Raw genomic sequence first — 23,384 nt, 5'->3', positions numbered from 1 at the left:
ACTCCTTTGGAATACAAGACCAAAATATGGAAGAACCATATGTTGAAGAGCCTAAATTTATGTTTCCTATCTGCCATTATTATATAAATGACAAGAGAGGATACATCAAAATGAAATACCTTTTTAAAAAATTAGAATTAAGGATAGAAGCAAGTTATCACGGTAAGACTATGGACTAAAAAAAGTAAGTTAAAATGAAGTTTAAATGAGAAAAATATTAAATAGTAAAAGAAAGCAATCCAGAAGTAAGACAGACACAACTATTTTTTTTAAAAATTTCATATGCTAAGCACCAAAAGATCACCAGAATAGTGCTTAAAATCTGAAATGACACAAAATGAATACAATCACCACATAATAGACCAGAAGGTTAAGATTATAAAATAAAAATTAATTAAAGACTGGGTTAATGAGGTATCATTTGTGTTGTAAATTATAACATCCTCACGCTGGGAGATCAGGGACCTCTGAGTCAGGTCTTTCCACTCACTGTCTCCCCAGAAGCTCCCTGCAGAGGGACTGTGGGAGGTCACCCTCTGACAGATGCTGAAGAATCAAAATACTAGCGCCACAGGAGACTGAAGCCTCGTGCTCACGGTAACAGACATTTGGGTCCAGCTCTATTCCTCAGGACCTACCATCGGGTGGGTCTTTCCTTCTTCTTGGAGTTTATAAGAGTTTGCAAATGTGTCTGAAAAGTACAACCAAATCAGATCTCTCTAGAAAGGTCTGGATCCTAAGGAATGGATTTCTCAAATGCAGGACTGCTCAGTCCCACAGACTGACACGTACTCACCTACTTCTCCTTAGAAAAATCCTGCCCAAAGAATCTCTTTTGAGTATCTGGTTAAGCCTGTCCATAAGAAGCAAAGCTCAAAAACTATCACAATATCCTGAGTTTATTTCACCAAATCCCTTGCTTTTCAAGTAACATTCTTATCTTAATAATGATAAATATCCTCACCTTTATGTTATTTTATACTTTTTGAGATTCTTTAACCTAACTTTAATCATTGAACATTCCTAAGATATGAAGGGTAATGCATACTGGCTCTATTTTACAAATGAGAGTGGGGAATAGAAAAGAGGAAGAAGTTGCCTAAGTAAATATTTACAATTAAGGATTGGGATGAAACCTTCATCCATATCTTGTGAATTCCAGACCACTGAACCATATAATTACATTCATTCATTCATAGTTCTTACATATAAATGAAAACTTGTAAATAACTCCTTATTTCAGTCTCCCATCTGTCACTCACATATTATCTATCCCTGCCTATCTCTGATATTATTTGTCCTCTACTTCATAAATATATATCAGAAAGAGAATTGTCAAAACTGAAACAAGTAGGGCCAAACTTGAATCACTTGTTCCTCCAGTCTTCAACTTTGGACAAAGTGAAATAATTATTACTATTAATATAAAGCCAAATACTATGAAGGAAATTATGATGAAACTTGAGACTTTGAAGTAAACACTGAAACATTTATTTTCCCCAAATAATTTAATTTTGGAAAAGATAAGGTAGATTTTATTTTGCAGATACACATCTATATAATGTTAAGGGAGGGCCTACCTAGGAAATGCAAGCATTTCATAAGTCTGTCAATCTTCTCCAGCTGAATGTTAATCAAAATCACTAAAAACAGAAACATCTAAAGTGATCAAGTCACCATGGAGGAGGGGTCACCATCTAGGGGACACCCAGGCAGGGGCCTGACAAACCTGGCCAAACTTCAGTGCTATTGGCAGCCTCCTTGATGTCATAGTGAGGCTGTGTTATCTCTTGTTGGACTTAAAACCATCACAGAGCACATGAACACCGGACAAGGTCACTTTGAGACCGTGATCAAAACGAGGTAAACCAAAGCCACCTCATGGACAAAGACAGGTCCTAGTGGAACACACAATGTTGTATTCTCCTCTCTCAGCTAAGAGGAGTAACACACCAACTATAGCTGGTCTTCACTTATCCTAGATATTTACTAAGATACTAAATTCTAGAGTTGCCCACCTCACCCTGACACCATCAAATGTGAAGGAAAGTCCTACTTTAATAAACTTTCTGTGAAATCACCCAGAACAAGCCCAAATCATTGAAAAGTCTTTCCTAATACCCTGGTTCCAAATAGGAAAAGGAGTATGTCAAGGCTGTATATCGTCACCCTGCTTATTTAACTTCTATGCAGTGTACATCATGAGAAATGCTGGGCTGGAAGAAGCACAAGCTAGAATCAAGATTGCCGGGAGAAATATCAATAACCTCAGATATGCAGATGACACCACCCTTATGGCAGAAAGTGAGGAGGAACTAAAAAGCCTCTTGATGAAAGTGAAAGTGGAGAGTGAAAAAGTTGGCTTAAAGCTCAACATTCAGAAAACTAAGATCATGGCATCTGGTCCCATCACTTCATGGAGAATAGATGGGGAAACAGTGGAAACAGTGTCAGACTTTATTTTGGGGGTCTCCAAAATCACTGCAGATGGTGATTGCAGCCATGAAATTAAAAGATGTTTACTCCTTGGAAGGAAGCAGGGAGACAATATACAGCCTTGACGTACTCCTTCTCCTATTTGGAACCAGGGTATTAGGAAAGACTTATCAATGGTTTGGGCTTGTGCTGGGTGATTTCACAAACTAGATAGCATATTAAAAAGCAGAGACATTGCTTTGCCAACAAAGGTCCATCTAGTCAAGGCTATGGTTTTTCCAGTGTTCATGTATGGATATGAGAGTTGGACTGTGAAGAAAGTTGAGCGCCAAAGAATTGATGCTTTTGAACTGTGGTGTTGGAGAAGACTCTTGAGAGCCCCTTGGACTGCAAGGAGATCCAACCAGTCCATCCTAAAGGAGATCAGTCCTGGGTGTTCATTGGAAGGACTGATGCTGAAGCTGAAACTCCAATACTTTGGCCACCTCATGTGAAGAGTTGACTCATTGGAAAAGACCCTGATTCTGGGAGGGATTGGGGGCAGGAGGAGAAGGGGACGACAGAGGATGAGATGGCTAGATGGCATCACCGACTCGATGGGCATGAGTTTGAGTAAATTCCGAGAGTTGGTGATGGACAGGGAGGCCTGGCATGCTGCGGTTCATAGGGTCGCAAAGAGTCGGACACGACTGAGTGACTGAACTGAACTGAACACCCTCTTGGGCTTCCCTGGTAGCTCAGTAGTAAAGAATCTCTCTGACAATGCAAGAGACTCGGGTTTGATCCCTGGGTCAGGAAGATCCCCTGGAGAATGAAATGGTAACCCACTCCAGTACTCTTGCCTGGGAAATCCCATGGACAGAGGAGCCTGGTGGTCTACAGTCTATGGGATCACAAAAAAGTTGGGCACAATGACTAAACAACAACACCACCCTTTTACTAAGATGCCTTGCAGTTCCATATGTTAATTTCCCCTCACTATGGAGAGTGACAAATGCAACTTGTTCAACCACAAGTGTCATCCTGATGGACTTTCACTGGAGTGCACTGATGTGGTAATAATACTAATATTTATTAATAGCATTTGCTAGCTGGCTAACTACCAAGTTCTCTCCCTCAGAGTGTCTCATATGGCCTTCTCATGAAGATGGTGTTACTATTCTGTCCTCAATGTGCTGCTGAAGAAACTAATACCAGAGGAGCAACACAGATGTGAAAATGTGGTATCTAAATTCAAATATGTTTTCGTTTGCAAAAGCCAAAGATCTTTCCACTACAACACATTAATGTATTATTAAATAAGAACAGAAATGTCCTACAAAACATCTGGATGAGCATTAGAAATTTGGATATGTATAGTTGGAAAGAATCCATTTAATAGTCATTCATTGGATACCACCAGATACAAAATTAAAGTGGAAATACAAGAGCATGTCTTTGTTGTCAAATATATCAATTAATATCATTAGGAACTTGATGCTCAATTAGTGACTGCAATGAAAATTCAGAGAAAACAGAAAACACAGGTTTTTTCTGGGTAAGGTGAGATAAGAGAAACAGATCACAAAGACCACTGAACACACAAATACATACATACATCCTTCCATAGTATCACACTTGATTGGTACTAAAGATGAGAAAAGAGACTCCCCAGTCTATGGGGATTATCCAGGCAATAATACTGGAGTGGGCTGCCATGCCCTCATCCAGGAGATCTTCCTATTCCAGGGATCGAACCTATGTTTCTTAGGTCTCCTGCACTGGCAGGTGGGTTCTTTACCACTAGCACACCTAGGAAGCCCCTAAGAAACACATGTGCTATGCTAAGTCGCTTCCGTTTTGTCTGACTCTGCAACTCTATGGATGGTAGCCCACCAGGTTCCTCTATCCATCTTCTTCAGGCAAGAATACTGCAGTGGGTTACTGTGTTCTCCACCAGGAAGAAACACATATCATCCCCATAATGAAGTGGATGTTATGTAGGAAAGATGAGTGTTGTTCACACTAAATAATGAAACGTGTTTTAATATGCAAATTCTGATCAATTCAGTTCAGTCGCTCAGTTGTGTCTGACTCTTTGTGACCCCATGGACTGCAGTACGCCAGGCTTCCTTCTCCATCACCAACTCCCAGAGCTTACTCAAACTCATGTCCCTAGGGTCAGTGATGCCATCCAACCACATCATCCTCTGTCGTCCCCTTCTCCTCCGACTTTCAATCTTTCCCAGCATCAGGGTCTTTTCCAATGAGTCACTTCTTCGCATCAGGTGGCCAAAGTATAGGAGTTTCAGCTTCAGCATCAGTCCTTCCAATGAATATTCAAGATTTATTTCCTTTAGGATGGTCTGGTTGAATCTCCTTGTAGTCCAACAGATTCTGAAGAGTCTTCTCCAACACCACAGTTCAAAAGCATCAATTATTCAGCACTCAGCTTTCTTTATACTTCACCTCTCACATCCATACATGACTACTGGAAAAACCATAGCTTTGACTAGATGGACATTTGTTGGCAAAGTAATGTCTTTGCTTTTTAATATGCTGTCTAGGTTGGTCATAGCTTTTCTTCCAAGGATCAAGCATTTTTTAATTTCATGGCTGCAGTCACCATCTACAGTGATTTTGGAGCAAAAAAAATAAAGTTAGCCACTGTTTCCCCATCTATTTGCCATGAAGTGATAGGACCAGATGCCATGATCTTAGTTTTCTGAATGTTGAGCTTTAAGCCAACTTTTTCACTCTCTTTCACTTTCATGAAGAGGCTCGTTAGTTCTTCTCTTTCTGTCATAAGGGTGGTGTCATCTGCATATCTGAGGTTATTGATATTTCTCCCAGCAATCTTGATTCCCTACTGATAATACATGACATCCTATTCTTATCTGATACTTTGCTTAGTCAATGTCCAACTTTCTCCCATTCTTTTTGAGCAAAGGTAAATCACTTACATCCTTGCCATACAAGGAGAGAAGGAAGGAAGGAAAAGTTAAGTCTGGTATTTCCTAGTTTGAGCCATTGGTCACTGATTTGTGTACTATGTCTAAACAGTGACCGGTGTTGGTTGGGGGCGGTGGGCCAGCAATATACAGAGCAATATGTGCTTCTTAAAAGCTGGGAGGCTGTTCTCATATGACCCTACACTAAAACATCACTGCCCATGATCAGAACTTGCATGATCAAATCTTGCAGAAGTGGTAAGCAGAGACCCAATTTTTTGTTTTGAATGTTTCCCCTGCTTTCTTCTGCTCCATGGTCCATGTCAGCCTAACCAAGGAGAACCAAATGAGGTTTGGTTCATTTCCTTCATCACTGACACATTTCCTATCATAGTTTTTTTCTTTAAGAGGATATGTTAGGAATCTAAGGTAGGATGACTATAAAAATTGGAGATTGAAGTCACTTAATATTCAAATTACTACCTTTTATTGAGACTAGAGCATTTATTTGTGTTTTTCAGAATTGCATTCTATTTTTCAGATGCATAGGCCTTCCCTGAGGCTCAGCTGGTAAATAATCCACCTATAATGCAGGAGACCTCGGTTCAATCCCTGGGTTGGGAAGATACCCTGGAGAAGGGAAAGGCTACCACTCCAGTATTCTGGCCTGGAGAATTCCATGGACTGTATAGTCCATGGGGTGGCAAAGAGTCAGATACGACTGAGCGACTTTCAGTTTCATTTTTCACATGCATGTTTCTAAATCTTCAGAAGACATTGCAAATTTCTAGAGATCAGGGAATCTACATTACTCTCAGTAGCGTCTTACATCTAACTGATAGTTAATAATGCTTTATATTCAGTGAAGATCCCTGAAATTAGCCTTAAGATAATTAGTTCTAATTCTTCTTATATCTAAGATATCCAACTAATGGTGTTAGAGTGATTTCAGTGATAGTATAATACAGTAAAACACTACTAGCTTGAAAACACACATGGTTACTACATGAGTGATATTTAGTGTACGTGCTTGCAGAGGAGCCAGTGGGGCTAAACTACCATTTGTGGAATTATGACTGAACACCTCTAAGTCATAACTGTATCAGCTTAGAAAAATGAGTTTTCTTATCTGAATTCTAACAACTTAGCATCTCTATATACTCATATCCAAGCTTTTTATGTCTAGATGAATTTATGGAAAATGGACTATGAAAAACCTGGCTGACAACATTTTATTGATCAGTGCCATTTTATCTTTGTACTTATGGGGACCAACTGAAGTAAAGAATTAATTAAAAACCAATATATCAAAAGAGATTCCATAGTTAGCTATTATTCTTTACTTCCCAGTGTTGTCTATTTTTTCACATTCCATAGAAAAATGAGTGAACTCTGACTACCTATAAATATTACAGCTCAATTAAAAAAATTATTCTAAAATTTGCATAAATTAAATCTTTGGGAAAAAGGCAGAGCATAAATATACACGCATATGTCTGGTGTGCCTATCTGTATGTTTACATAGAGATAGAAATAATAACTTAATAGATTTTCTGGTAATGATTTGAAAATAAGGAATCATGATTTTTGACACCTTAGTATTTATAATACCTGAACACTGAATTGTATAGTTATATTCACAATTCATAGAATTCATAAAATTCTAAAAGTAGTAGGAAACTTAATCTTTGTCTGAATTAAAAGGGAACAGTTAAGCTTGTTAGATGACTGTTTCTTCTCTGCATTTTGAGTGTTTTTCATAGTCTTCGGATGTTTTAGATTCTTAAAATTTCCAGAAGAACTTTAAAACATTGAATTATAAGATAAGATATTAACTTGGGGAATTTAGAGGGCAAATGGGACTCAATGTGAGTTAAGTAGTATGTCTGAAGTTCACTACTGGGATCCCAGCTGTTGATTGCATGGAGAATATGTGACTGCATGGGCCAGTGAGACACTCTCCCAAATAGAAGATGCTGCTTACTAATGCTGGTCTGTGCGTTTTTGTTAGACTGCCATTTGCCATGCATATCTGTCTTTTCCTCTAAGAAGTGTCTTTGCTTTCCTGGGAGATTCTATCATTGTTTGTGTTCATTTTCTGCCATAAATTGCAAACCCCTTCAAGCTAGAGATCAGTCTTTTTCATTTTTTAGATATCTGTTTTATGTGTGAGTGTTTCAGCATCCTAAATAACAGCGTTAGAAAGACTTTCCTCTGGAGCAATGGGGGAAATTATCAAAAGGTAAAACAGAATTGAAACATTTTAAAGGAAAGGAAACAAAATTAAATACACTTGAAGAACAGATTTTATAGTCCTCATAACCACATCAAGATTATACATCACTTACGATCTAACCATTTTGCATATCTAGCAGTGAATGCAGAAAGTCTGATTTTCTAGCAAATGTCTATCATCCTCATATGGAAGGACCATCTCTACACCAGAGTCTCTAGTTACAGTATGGAAGCAATAGTCCATTCAAGTCTTTGGGATGTCTTACAATTTTTCCAGGAGACAAATCCATGTATAGGGTAAAAGTTTTAGTGGGAATCATTAGTACACATATTTATAGAAATCCAATAAAGGTGAGTATCCCCTGGTACACAGTATTAATACTTCATAGTTAATGAGATATTAATATACACAACTGCATACAATAGACTCAAGGAAGGTAGCTGATTTTATTGAAGCAAGAATCAATAAGGAAAAGGCTCATTTTCCAATGTGGCTAAATGAAGGTTGTACTCTTAAAAACCTCTTAGGTATACTGGGGACCACAGACAAAGATCAGAAACACAAAGTTCACCAAATGCAGGATAGGCTCACCTGGGCAGAGGGCGATGTTACAAGGCTTATGATGCGTCTCCGGCCCTTCGCACGGCCTCCCCCCATACTGGGGCGGGGTGCAGGAGCGCGTTCTGGTTCTCTGGCCTCGACCACAGGTGAATGAGCACAGACTCCATGGAGACCACTCCTCCCAGACTCCATGAACTGCAATAAAGCAAAGAAGCTTCAAGAACAGGAACCGAGACGCGAAGTCAAAGATCACTTTTTCTATACATAATTAAGAAGAAGAAAAAAAAACTCATCAAATAGACAAGTATGAAGGTATTTTAAAAACTCAATTGAATTACTCCTATTTGCCACAAAATGTAAGTTAACTCAAAAGACATTAATATAAACTTGCATGTATCTTTGTATTTGAACAATTACTTATGCCATAAAGTTTATTTATTTATTTTTTTTAAATGGAAATGTACCCCTCTCCCTCATGGCAAAACAGTCATGAGTTACTTCACATCTATGTAAAACTAACTAAATTTCTTAAAGTAACCTTTTGGAGTTAAAACTGAATTTAAATAGAGAGGGTGAGCTTAATTTTTTCAACATTTAGAAAGTTTCAGGACTAATAACTTTGATTAATAAATTTTATGGTGTCAGAGAATTGAAGGTACATATTTTAAGCAATTTTTAACCTCACATTTTAGAAAATGTATTTTTGCCATTTAAAATCTGTGGGTGTTTAAAGTCACTGTTTTTTGAATAAAAGGTAAATTTCAAAAACTCTATTTGCCTAAGAGTCCCCTCTTTCCCTAGGTTTAAAATGAGGGGCAAATATGAAGAGTTATTTCCAGGAAGCCAGAAGATACCTTTCCTCCTCCAATAACTAAATGACACTGGTAATTATCATACTAAGTAAAACTTCTTGAAAAAACAAATGATTTAATTAAGATATGCTTCATATAACTATCAATACATCAGTACTTCAAATATGCCATTATGATGAATTCAAACTTGATTGGAAATACTAACAGAATTTGTGTTCCTCCATAACAACCTCTTCACATATATATTGATATCTTTGCCAAAAGTCCATTAGGGTTCAAAGTGTAGGTCCCTTCCTTGAATAGTCAAATCACCGATTCCATCCGAGTTTTTAACATTTGCGGCAGTATGCAGTAGCACTCCATGGGTAATATATGTATTATATCCACTCCATGGATAACACAAATCAAAACAAACCAGGCAAAATGTGTGCTTCAGGTCAAAAGTTCATGTCTTGATGTTGAAACTCTATTTTACTCTTGAAAGTCCATGAGCAAATGCATGATATAACACCTACAGACATGAGTGGGGGGTAGAAATTTATAATTAAATATGACAAAAAAAAAAAGATGCTCATTTTCTCCTCAACATTGGTCAGGGCAAGTAGAAGTGACAGAAGAGTTAAAGTAAATATAGTACATCTAGAATCTTCTGCATGTATATGCTGACCAGGTTGTTATTTTAAAAACACAGATACAATACCCTTAATTATGAGGTAGTCTGTTCTATTTATACCATTTATTTGCCCTAACTTGTGAAAATGTGTTCAAATATTGGAAAAAATAGCCAAATTTAGGTAATATTCAATGAAATATTCTTTAAGATACTGTGAAACAAGCTGGCAAATATATTTCAAAAGTACTGTATAGAAAAAGAGAGAGTCAGAGAAATTAAGATGCTTGCATTTTTCCCATTTAAGTTTAGGAACACCAAAAATAATTTGTATCCATTGGTATAAGAATAAATAGTAAGTCTATATTTAAAGTTTAAGGGAAAATATATAAATACCTATATTTACATATAGGAATATATGATTATAGAAAAATATTTTAAAGTAACATATACAAACATTTTGTTATGTAAAATGTATATCTTATGCAATTTTTGCATTTATGTTTAGTTACCAAGCATCTCCATTTAAAAACAGCATTTCTCCCTTATTTTGTCTATAAGATGTTAATAGGCTATATAGTACTTTTACTTTTGGTTCTGTTTATTTTCTCTTCTATCATATCACCTTGTTCCAAAAGCAGTGAACAATCTCAGAAGAAAAAGGTGCTAAACTGGCAGGTTTTTCTCTAAAATCTTACAGAAATGTTAATTAATCTTGATGACTTAGTTAAGTCATGAAGCTAGAATCCTCTGAAAAGTAATCTTACGTCCTACTTTTTAAGTCTTTATTGTTTCATGGTAAAATTTCATGACTCCTCCACATCATTTTTAAAAAGCAAAAATACTTGTTTTTTACTTGAAAAGAACTAAAATTATCAATAATTTTTATTTATGATACTATAGAGTTAGTAGGAAATTAGGGCACAATTTTTTTGTAAATTTTATAAATCCTCTTCATAATATTTAGGATAAAGGTTAAATATTTTCATTTTAATGGGAATTCATTATATAAACTTTTATTTTCAGTAAAGTATGAAAAGTGATCTAGTTAATTTGGAAACGATCTAGTTCATTTGAACAATACACCTAGATACAAATCAAATTAATCTGTTTTTATAGTTTCTTCTTTAGACACCAGCTGTAATATTTCTATTTCATCTGTATTCTCTCTAGAGATGAAATGAAGAATATACAATATGCAAATTATATTACTACCAGATTTTGAAATAAGTATACAAATTATGTTGTAATTTAGATTGGGATGTATAGGATAATTCTGCTAAGTGAAAGTTTTCTTTTTTTTTTAAGAAAATAAATGGATATGAAAACTATGACTTAAAAAAATAATTCAAAACCATTCCTTAGCCTAAATAAACATTTATTCTAAAATACTGGAGTACACATAGAGTAGATTAGTAGTTCTCAAGCAGGGGCAACATTGCCTCCCCAGGGAACATCTGGGAACATCAGAGACACATCTGGCTGTCACAGCCTCAGGGGAAGAAGGAAGTCTCCTGGGTCTGAAGGGTAGAGGTCGGGGATGCTGACAGACATCCCCACACCTTCAGGCCAGCTCCCCACAATAAAGATTTATCCACATCAAAATGTTGATAGTACCAAGGTTTCAGAAACCCTGGAAGAGATAATAAAACTGTAAGTCAGAAAAAAGAAAAAAAGAAAGAAAGTTGGTCGGTCATGTTTGACTCTTTGCTACCTCACAGACTGTAGCCTACCAGGCTCCTCCATCCATGGGATTTTCCAGGCAAGAAACTGAAGTGGGTTGCCAAAACCAGGTCGGTAAATACACAGTCTCATGTAGCTCTCTACTTTTCTCAATTTACTTTCTGTTTATCTCTAGCATTTTCTTCTCTGAGCAATAAAAGTTTCTAAGAAACTATGATGTCAAGGCAAAAATTTTGTAAAAGGCTGGATATTTTAGGATTCATGTTAGAAATAACACATTATTATGCCATTTAATTAAAAAAACTCTTTAAATGTGAATAATATGGGTGAATGGTAACTAACGTATAACACTATTGATTAACCTTTAATAGCACAAATAAATATAAGCTCTAGTTCTATCATTCCATACATTTTGTGAAAAGTAACATTTAACATTCAATTTTTCCTTGTGTCATTTTCATTAACTAAATGGCAAATACACTTCTTTATACACAGTGTGACAAGTAGGTTATTTATTTCTGAGATAACTTTCTTCTTGGGAATAAGCTATTATTTCAGTAAAATATTTATACCTTTCAAAGTACTATCTCAGATTTTAAGTTCATCGTTTTTTTTTTTTTTTTTTTTTACTGTTTTCATTGTCTGCTGTATAAAAACATACATATTTACCAGCATGGCAAATAAGTGAACAAAATGTTAAACACAAAATATTTCATAACAAGCACAATCACCATCTGAAACGTATCACAATTCCTGTAGTGGGATAACTATTCCACATTTAAAAAATAATAAAGCTGCTAAATTATTCTTCATGTTTGGAAAATTAAAAAGAAATCAACAAAACTCTTCTCAAGATCTTTGCTTCAATATCAGAACTATAACAGTGGTTAGATGATTAAAAGATACAGATTTCTTATCATCCTTACTCTTTAGAAAGACAAACCTCTATGTATGTGGAGGTGAAGAGGAACCAATAATTAGTATGTACTTCCTCAGTAGGCATCATGGTAGGAGGTTTAAGAAAATGAGGAAAAAGTTGACCATCATAGAATATTATTGCTTTCTGGACCCGAGGCGCATGCTGGTCCCACGACAGATGGTCTCCGTGCCCAGGGAGGGGTGAGTCAGCATCTTCTGGCAGGAAGATGGAGGTTTTCATTTGCCAACAAGCTGAGTGTCTGGAAAGTAAGCTCTGAACGGAGAACTGTGGGGAACTCCTCAGCGCCACTCACACTTTCATTTAGGGATCTGTTTGCCATTAGATTTTATTCCTGTGCATTGAAAGGATCTTGACTTTTCAAAAGGATGCTGACAAGGTAAGTGTATATGTCAAGTACAACCTAATTCTATGTTGACAGTTCTCTCCTTGTCCAGTACAGAGCTCCTGCTCAGAGGCCCTTAACGTAAACACTGCTAAGTAGGGGCCAGATTTAAGTACTAGTCCAGACAGTGCACTGTGCACTTAACCCACACTCAACGGAAAATCCCCTAGCATTTCCTCGTGAGGTCCTTTTACCTATAAAATTTACAAATGTTATAATTCCTAAAATGCCCATCTCCTTACTATTTGCTTTCCTGCTCTTGTCTAATGTGTTAGAGTCCACTTTGCTCGGTGATCCCTGTTTTTGTCTTTTTTTGGTCTTCCCCATCCACAACTTCCTTAAGCATTTTTTCCTTTCTTTTTATTTTTCATTTGATGCTCCTTCTCATCTAGTCTGATTCTCTCTGACGCTCATTGACTTTTCTTTTTAGTGGAATTACTGCTCTTTTCCTGCTAATTCTACCTTCCATTCCTCAGGGATTTCTGCCCTGTTTATTTTTTTTTAATTGAAGTAGAGTTGATTTACAGTGTTTTAGGTGTGCAGCAAAGTGATTCAAATATGTGTGTGTATGTATATATCTATTCCTTGTCCTGTTATTCTGCTGTTTATTTATTTTTAACTTTTTGTTTTTGGCTGCATCATGGGACATGTGGGATTTTAGTTCAGTGACCAGGGATCCAATCCACTGCCCCCTACAGTGGAAGTACGGAGTCTTAACCACTGGGTCGCCAGGGAAGTCCCACTGTTTACCTTTTAATCCTACTGCTATATGCCTCCCAATCCCCTGACAAAGGGATCTCCCAGCTCACTGAAGCATTCCTTCTCCAGGACTGCTCACCACTTCCTTCCCTTTTTATTTTTACCAGTGTGTCTTTCCTTTTATTGTAGTAAAATTATACCAAATGGAAAATTTATCTTCAGATCCTTTCTAAGTAGACAATTCAGCAGTATTAGTATATTCATATTGTTGGGAAACAAGTCTCCAGAAAATTTTCATTCTGCAAATCAAAACTCTGTCCCCATTAAATAACTCCTCCTCCAATTTGTTTTTGAATGGGTTGCCCTTGCCCCTTCTGGGAAATCGGGGCTATTCCTGCCCCGGGCCGTCCACTCTGTTCTTTTGCTTTTAGCAACTGCAGAATCAGGCTTCTCTGGAAGTGGAACTCGCCAGAAGGCATAAGCACACTTCACCAGATGAAAGGCGGCACAGTGCCAGGCCCTTTCCTTGAGCCCGTCTCACTCCAGAGGGTATAGAAGGGCTGTGAATGCAAGTCCATCGTCAACTGCAGGGGACAATGAGTTTGCACCACCCAACCGTCAGATGGCTGAGCATAAATATAAACCTGGAGATTGACAGGATTATGTGCTTTGGACTTCTTCAGAGAATCTTGCTGGTACTCATTTTACATGAAAGTCAGAGGCCTGAGAAAAAGAAATGCTTATAATATGCATGTATGCACTGCCTGACAAAAAACGAAGGAACATGGAAAAATCAGATCCTAAGTGGCTAAGTCATTATGCTATGCTCTATTTAACAAAGAAGACCATTTTTTCCATTAGTGACTTTAAGTTTACAAAGCAGAGGATAGCTTTCATGAGGGCAGTCACTTAAATGAAATAAACTGAGAGAAAGTCCTTTGGTCAGGGGCACCTTTTTTCCTGATGGGGTTAAATAAGTGGTAGGAAAACAGCTGACTGCCTTAAAGGTTGTATCAACCACTGCTTAAACAGTGACTATTGATCACATTCCAGGATGCTGGCAAATTTCACTGTTCATCCAACATTCATTTAGACTTTTTCACCTTTTTAAAATAAGACTTTGAACCTTAAATACCATGCGAAACAGAAATATCAGGCTTATAGTTTCAAGTGGGTAGGTAGTCACTTATGTAATTGCTTGACTGCTCTGAAAGCAGAAAGAAGCACATACATAATAAAATTTCACAGCTGAAAACAAATTACACTTATTCACTCTTATTAAAATGTCTATACCCAGTTCATATGAAAATAACACATTGTTCCAAATGCGTAGCATGACACAGTTCAATAACATCCACAGTTGTAGTTGCTGCTAACACTACCTGGACAGAGGGCAGTGTTATTGCAAACCCTTGATTCTCTTAATGGGCCGCTGCAGTGTGTCCCGTAGGGTGATACACAAGTTCTGGTTCGCACCTGCGACCCCTGACCACAAGTAACTGAGCACGCGCTCCACTGGGACCACTCTTCCACGCCAGATTCACCTGCGAGCAAGACAACAGATAAACATGAAACACGGCCTTGGACATTCACCTAGTAAGCGTCATACCAAAGTGACATTATGACATGCAAGAATAATTTCAATGTAAAAACATGAGAGTACATCAAAGCCATACAAAAACATTTCAGAGAAAAAGAAATGTAAATAGAGGTACTATTACACTGATGCAAGGTTCACGTTAGCTATAACCTTGTTAGCAAAGCTGTGCTTCGCAAACCCACTGAGCCATGGATGCTATGAACGGATCAGTCAGTGTTTTTCAACAAGGAAGGAATAATTCTTGGAGTGATTCTTTTCAAACTAGTCTAAGGCTCTGCACTTGCTTGGAAGAGAAAGCAAAATGCATGGCTAAACTTACTCTGGCTTTGGTGAGCAGGAATATATTGATGCATCCTTCCCCAATTCTTTGTTGCATAATCTCCTTTCTAATGTTGAATTAGGTAGAGCCCTGGGAGTTTGGGCATATCTAGTTTTTATTGTGTTGAACACTGACATTTATAATTTATTCCTAGTTCAATTCCTAGTTTTTCATCCTATAACAGCTATTCATTTGTGATTATTTGTTTTAAAACATTCTGCTCAAAAAAAAAAAAACATTCTGCTCACAATTTTCCTCATCATGATCTATAGTAGAAAAATGAATTTTAATTGAAATAAAGGAAATTTCCTCTATGATTTCTATTAATTTAACCTGGAACTAATTTTTACTAAAGACTAGGGTTTTAAAAAGTCATTGAATGTCTGAATTCATTAATTTTCTCGGAGTAGGCATCACTTTGAAACTATGTCTCCCTTCTATTGTTATCCAAAGTCACGTTCCAAGGAGACATAAAATCAAGACTTTCTAAGACAATCTCAATGAGTTCCTATTGATAATTATCTTCTGGTCATGGTGTTCAGGATAGATTTTTGAAAACTGATTGGAAAAGTTGTAGTTGCTATTCTCCAAATACAAAGTCAGGCCTACCTACTGGAAGATAGTAAGTAGTTAAATTTAGACTTTGTTGAAAAGTACTCTTCCATCATTTGGCAAAGTGTTTCTGAAAGCTTTGTATCACTGATTATATAAACCAAGGAGCAATTTATATTTTATAGGTTTTGTTTAGAATTTGCCTTGGGAATAGAATTCAAAGGATAGAATATGATAATCCGTTTGTCCACCTTCTGTGGAAAGGTTAGTAAATGACTTAGAAATGACTTGCAGAGTGACTCAAGGCAGCTGATTCACATGCTGGGACTCTAGGACAGAAGGAGATTGGATCAGAATGTAACTCAATGTTCTGATTTCTTCACTGAGAAGTTATCTTTTCCAAGAAAAAGAGAATCAGCTGAAATAAAACACGTATTTGATAAAGTAGTTCAAGTTACATTCTGTTGTAAGCTTCTTATCTCAAGGCCCAGGACAATTAGGTCACAGACAAGGAGGGGTCTACCAAACACACTTTGAGTAGAACTGTTCAGAAACATTTGCTCTTATATTGGTCTGCGTTATGCACCCAGAGGTATAAATAATAGAGTGGGTTTATAGATAGATTATATCATTAGGGTACAGTGGTAACTAGGATGACATTTTATGTTAAGTAGGACATCTTTTCAGTGTTGTGATCAATGTTTCTCTTGGTCATACTCTAATCATCACCCTTGATTATTCCAGTATTTTTTGCCTCAACCAATTTATATAATATAGTCCATAAAATGTTATTGAATGACATTTGAATATTTCAAGCTATGACTAATAGTTTATGCATTTACATTAAAGAATATTCTGTCAAGGTTGAAAATCATTATTTTAGAAACCAAATAATATAATATATATGTTAAAATAATAATATAACCAAATAATATAATATATATGTTAAAAATATCTACACATGTATATATACATGCATATATATGTATTTAGTAATGAAAATTTAAACTTAAATTTGGGGAAAATATAATGCAATTTTTTTCTTGTGATAGTTGAACCTGTGTTTATGATAAGACTAAGTGAAGCAGAAATATCACGGTTGAATATTATTAATTAAAAGCCAGAAAACTTTGAACATTGTGAATTCTATAAGTCAATGATAAAAGTTATGAATACAATTAGTTCTATTTTTCCACAAAAGCATTGCATTGTTATGATGGCAGGGAAAAAGTTTTAATTAAACTGTGCAATGAATCAGGATCACAAACTACTTTTAAGTGCATTTTTGTACAAATATTTTAAAATCCAGGTTGCTTCTGTATGTATGAAGCTTCTGTATGTATGAAGCTACCACGTTGCTGAGCAGGCTAGACAGTAGGGCCTGGGTGGAAGGACTGAGAATTACTCTTCATAATTGGCTAAATCACTCTCTCTCCAACTGACGGTTCCTTTGTTGAATCAAAACCAAAATAAATACATGAATAACATATATATGGGCTTTCAAATTACTAATCAAACTTTGCCATTAAAATGTTGGTCAACCTATGAAAATGACCTTGTTATATCTCCTTCTATAATTTCAAGTGATACTTCCATGCAGTAGCTGTATTTTCCATTCTGCCATGGCCTCAACCCAGAAAGGCATGAAGGCTGTTGTAGTCTTTGGGGCTACAACTTTGGGGCTTTGTGAGAAATACTTTCCAGCAAAATTATTTTGTGAAAGGTTCACTGATATTAAAATAGTAAAGTGTAACACAATGTATACTCTTTTTAATATATGTGTCTTTGGAGATAGCACAAACTACTATAATTTGGCTCCTTAACTTGTAACTGACGGCATATTACACATCACGTAGAAGGCTTCAGTATCTATGGAACTTTTAAGGCTCTTTATTCTGATGCAAAGCATGAGAGAAAACTAGAAAAGCACTACAATTAGAGTCAGAAGACCTGTGCTTGATGGAAATCTAATGCTTATTAGCTCTGAGACCTTGAGAAAGTTATTTTATTTCTCTGAATCTCTCAGTCAGATGAGTAATACATCTACCTCAAAACCTATTAGTGAGAATTAAATGAGATAGTGTATGAGAGTGCATTTTAAGCTATAAACAAAATATTAATATAAAATGTTGCTAGTATGTAAAAATTGTGAAATCAGAAATATATTTACAATTTTATTTTTCTGTTTTATTTATTTATTTATTTAATTTTTCTGTTTTAGATGACATGCTACATATTAGTGTATTCTATTTTCCCCACTGGAATAAAAGACTAATTTCCTAAAAATTTTTATAAGATCATTTTTAACTATGATGTTAAAAAAGCATCAGTGACTATAATTAAAATGGCTTAAGCCATTTTGTTGACATTTAATTTAGATATCTATATACCTTATTACAGCATTTCATTTCATTCGAACATTGTACATGCATGCCCAAACTAACCTATCTCAATTACCCAATTGACTAAAATGATCAAGTTCTTTTGATAAAGTAATGCAACCTTACTAAATATTACTCTTCTAAAAAATTTGCCACTTACATTATTTCATAGAAAGGGCTGACTGATCATACTGGTTGAAGAGGCCAGGTTACTCATTTTGAAAGGAATTCTTAAATTTTAAGGTCTGATAGCTGCTGCTTTGTTTTCCCTCAGGACTAATATAAAAATATATTGTGTTTTATTATTCAGTTTTACATCTATTTTATTATTCTTTGTTTTTAAATTAATGTTAGCAAATGCTTATCATTGTTTATAGGTAACACTCATTTATTGTGTTTTATAAATAGAAAATTTTATATGGTAAAATAGATGTTTTATAAATAAAAGTTAACTTTCATAAAATTTTATTGTGTGATACTCAGCTCTATCTATTCCAACTACCTAAACATCTAGAGAAAGTATAATTCAAAAAATATTTAAGGGGAAAAAAACCCTCTACTTTTAGCTTTACAACTATGAGTGTCAAATTATGCAATTTTAAAAATAAATAATGCAGTTTTCTAGTCTTTTATCAGTATTATAGTAATTTAAATTTAAAATAAGTCTTATACCTGTATTTATAATTGCCTATCCTATCTTTGGATTAAAATGAAATAAGAAATATATACTATTTATCAATTCAAGCTTTCCTCAATATTTTCAGAAGTGTAATTCTGAAGTTCATAGACATTTCCAACTTATTGTTCACAGCATGGAGAAACAGTTTTTTAAAGCTCTTCATGGGTCTATTTAATAAGCATTTCATCTCTTTTACCAAACCATGTGTTACTATATATTAGATACAAAACAATGCCTGTAAAATAATGAGTAAATTAAAACAGAAATTAGCAATAAGTCACTAAGAAAATATAATGTTACTTGTGATTTGACTTTGCAGAAAGGCTTTTGGCTGAAAACTCTGAATTTTCTTGGTATGTGTCAGGCAAATCCAAAAATTGAGTTTATATAAAATCTCCTGTTACATTCTCGGAAAATTAAAACTATGGTTCATCATTTTATTAATAAGTGACCCTAGTTTTAGGAATTTTAGTAAGCCAGTGTCTGCCACTTCTTTTGCAAAAAGTCAAGACACCTCTAATCCTAGAAGGCTGAGTAGTCAGCTCATGCTCTATGGCTTTATTTAGTCAAACACTCCCTAATCTCTGATCAGTAGCTGAATTTTTGACCCCTGTAAGGGAGAAAAATACATTTAGAAATTTGAAAATCTGCCCAAACCTGGTCATGCACTTTTGCTTTTGCACAATCAAACAGTAAAAATATAAATAACTTTTTCTTAAACAAGAAGCTGCACAAAAAGCATTCCAGATAAGCAAGCTTTCTTCATTTCTGGATTTGGCTGTAACATGTAGTTTTAAAAAGCTAAAAATATGTCCTTAATTGTAGAATTTATTCTAAATGTTCTTCCTGTTCTGAGAATTCATTGACAGATTTGCCACTAATATATTCAAGTCTACGACTACTAACCCATTACCAAGAGCACAATTCATTAAGAATATCTGCATTTTTAAGCCGTAGATAAAAATCTAGTTTTCTGAATAAATATTATCTGAAGAATATATGAAATAAAGGAAATACTCATTTTTCAAGAGAATTTCATCAAAATTTGTCTGAATATCATGTCAAAAGTTGATCATGTACTTGAAACTTCTGTAATACTGGTAAAACAAACACATCATCTAGATTGGGACATATAAGACTTTGTGAAGACATAGATAAAACTGTTAGTTTGCAATTTCCTGAAATAAAAGTGATGGCTGAAAATGGTCACAATACAGTTTAATCATATTTTCATGTAAGAACATTCTACATGCAGTGCAAAGAGGTGGAACTATAGCCCACTTATTATGATGAGTCAAAAGAGGAATGTAGCTATACTGGGGGGTGATGTATTTAAGAATACTCTAAATTTATTTAAAATTAAAATGTTACAAACCAAAAAAGTTATTTTTATTGATATTAAATTATTTTGAGTGTTTTACAGCTATGAATAAAGACTATCAACTTTTTATTATTTAGATCATATAAGAAAACTCTTCAAGTTAAAAATATTAAATTCTAAAAAAATTTCTAATTGCTATACATTTTAACAATCAATTAATATTTAGATGATGCAAGACATTTGAAAAAATATTAAACATATTAAACATTAAATTTCATCATCTAAAATCTATCAAATTTTGATTTCTGAAAAGTCAAAATAATCAATTGTTGATGAAATAACTTTGTTGACTTTCTGTAAAAGTTTACTAATACATTTTAATTAGTTAATTAACATAAGTAATAATATGTAAATCCTAAATGTCTCACACTGAAAGCAAAATAAATCTTACACATTTTTGTGCACTTTCAATTCACAGCTACTTCATTTATGGACTTTAACTGGTGACAAAAAAAAATGGCTCAAAAAAAATATCAGCTCCAAAAACTGACAAATGTGCAGCAAAAGATTATGAAAACATGCAGTGGTTTCATTAAATTAACAACAATAAATAGAAAAATGTAACTAACGTATTACCAGTTTGTGCCATAAATTTAGCAGCATCAGCTTGTTCCTGAGGGACCCTTTTTTCATGAACAGATCGAGGTCGCTGACTTTTAATTGTATGATCTCCCATCATTCCAAATTCTAAAGACAGAATAAAGGTATATGAAAGCTCGTGTGTAGACATTTCTCACAAATCACATCACTGTCTCATGCAATATGTTCCTACACAGATCTAGAAGTTACTGATTCATCCCATGATTCTAAATTTTCTAGGCTCATCTGCTTGGAATATTTCTAAACTCCAGTAAAAAGAAAAAATCTATAAACAAGAACAAGATTTCAAGAGACAATAATAACAGTCAGTGAAATGAAACATCGGGTTTTAAGTCAGCTTAATTAACAGAAGCAGTGTATTCTTGTCTGATCATGTTTTGAAGCAATGCATCAGAAAAAATACAACCACAGTGCTAACTTGTTCTTCAGAGAGAGAATCCTGACTGCAAAGCAGTTGCTGCTTTGCTGAAGAGTGATCACCCCCACAGGTTTTTTTCAGCACTTTCTTGTGGAGTGAGTAATTCTGTAGCCTAGCTCACCTAAGGCAAACATTCACTTGATGAACTATTTTCCCAAAGATGAAGTTGACCTTGGTGTCCTCCAAAGCTTATAGAAAATGGTAGCTTAAATAATTTTCATCCTCTCCTGCCTTGTCCCCACATAATTCTTCATCTCTTTTTCTAAGCACTTTTAAAAGTTATGTTTAAGAAAGAGAATGACTCCATGTTTTTTTCATTTAAGCCTTTCAATGTATACCTCCTAAGAAAGGAAGACAAATCTGGGCATAACTCAGAGACAGATGGGGGAGAGAAAAAATAGGCTGAACAAAAGAAAAGATTCCACATAACATATATTTTTAATCTATATGCTTAGAACTCTGTAAGAGTTCCATACTTTTCACTGCTACTGTAAAATAATTTTTGCAGCCTTCCAGGCTCCTCTGTCTATGGGATATTCCCAGGCAAGAATACTGGAGTGGGTTGCTATTTGCCCCCGCCTCTGTGGGATCTTCCTGACCCAGGGATTGAACTGGCGTCTCCTGCATTGGCAGGCAGATTCTTTACCACTGAGCCACTAAAAACAATTTTAATAAACACAAAGCCTCATGAATGGCGTGTTTTGCTCTGGCTCACCGGAGTGCAGGTTGGGAGGGCATTGCTGAGGGCCAGGGGTCAGTGGTGCTCAGGGTTACAAGAAAATTGCTGGGCCTTTAAGACCAGGTCTTTTATACATGACACAGATGATTGGGTAAAATATGCTCTAATGATAGTGCAGCTATATTGCTAGAGCTAATAATGTCAACATTTAGGAATGGGTAATTTCACCAGCTTACTGTTTTGGCTTTTCCCATCCATCTTTAAATAATCTGCTAAAATATTACAGTGCACTTTGTGCAATTAAGCAGTGCATTTTTGTATGCACAGCTCTGATCTTTTGTGTAAGGAGAAAACATTAGCACGTGTTTTGTCCAGCCTGGCAGCTTTCCTCGTAAATATTAAAAGTATGGCACCTGACAGATTGATTTATTAGAAATCCTTGCCAGACACTCTACACAAGAGAACATCCCATGAGAAATTTGAGAAATTCAAATGTGTGTTTTTGTCAGTTTAGATAGAATCCAAGGCAGGAAATTGAAATTTTCATAAAATGTCAGTTGGTTTAATCTTGTAAAATCCATCACTGTTTTCCATTGCTGCCAACAACCTTTCAGTCCACTTGTTTATGTGCGCGGTATGTTCTGCCTAAATCATGCATCATTCTGCTAATAAGCAGCATCTAATCACATATCATTTAATGATTCTGGAAAGTGACTACTTTGAAAATTTATATCTAGATTCATGCACTACCCAATATTTTAAAATATTATATGTAACTGAAATTTCTCTGGATCTGAAAGAGCAAAGGAAATTTAGTAGCAACTTTTATTAACAGTGTGCTTTGCCTTCTGTCCCCTTGAGTTTGTCATTTAAATTGTGTATGTGTATGTCTATCACTTAGGGCACCTGAATCAGAGTGCAGATTCATAGAAATAATCTGGAGGCTCTGACACCTACACTAAGGCAGTTTGGGCACCCGGAGGGTGAAGGACAGCAAAAGAAATTATCCCATGCCTACAACATCCTAACTACTAGGTAACTTTATTACCTGCTTTAGAGAAGGCAATTCTTCAACTCAGTGGCAGTATGATAATAGCCTGCAATTTGCTTTCTAAGGAAAAACAGTTTACTGTACAGGGACAATGATCCTGAAATTTAGGAGTCTGAGGATATAGGCTGGCACTGCTGAGATCATTTTAAAAGTGTCACATTCAATTTTTAATAATTCTGAAGTTTAAAAATGAATTTACTTATTTTTTTTAAATAGGCATTAGTTATTTCAGTGAATATGTCATATTATTATCTGGAATGTGATTGAAGTCTCCCAAATATATTTATATTACAAATTAGATTTCTATATTCTTCAATCTAGTCACTTCTACTTATTAATCACCAATCTTATAAAATATTAGGGCTGATGCCTTTTAATGAGTCACAGTATTTAAGAAATTCTTCCATCATATATGTACTTTATTACATAATTTTT

At 35.3% G+C, this 23,384-nt stretch overlaps 1 protein-coding gene across 1 annotated transcript in view; it reads right to left on the bottom strand.

Annotated features, from left to right (window-relative positions):
• Window positions 1-23,384, bottom strand: part of ADGRB3 (adhesion G protein-coupled receptor B3) — an 844,067-nt gene that overhangs the window by 504,444 nt on the left and 316,239 nt on the right. Inside the window, exons 2-4 of the mRNA XM_065911328.1 lie at window positions 20,778-20,888; window positions 14,672-14,833; window positions 8,194-8,358 (exon numbers count right to left, since the gene is read on the bottom strand). Coding sequence (XP_065767400.1) covers window positions 8,194-8,358; window positions 14,672-14,833; window positions 20,778-20,888 — 438 coding nt within the window. The remainder of the gene's footprint in view (window positions 1-8,193; window positions 8,359-14,671; window positions 14,834-20,777; window positions 20,889-23,384) is intronic.

The sequence above is a fragment of the Muntiacus reevesi genome, chromosome 19 (assembly GCF_963930625.1).
Source record: "Muntiacus reevesi chromosome 19, mMunRee1.1, whole genome shotgun sequence".
Classification (NCBI taxonomy): domain Eukaryota; kingdom Metazoa; phylum Chordata; class Mammalia; order Artiodactyla; family Cervidae; genus Muntiacus; species Muntiacus reevesi.
This window is presented reverse-complemented; position numbering and strand designations above follow the sequence as displayed.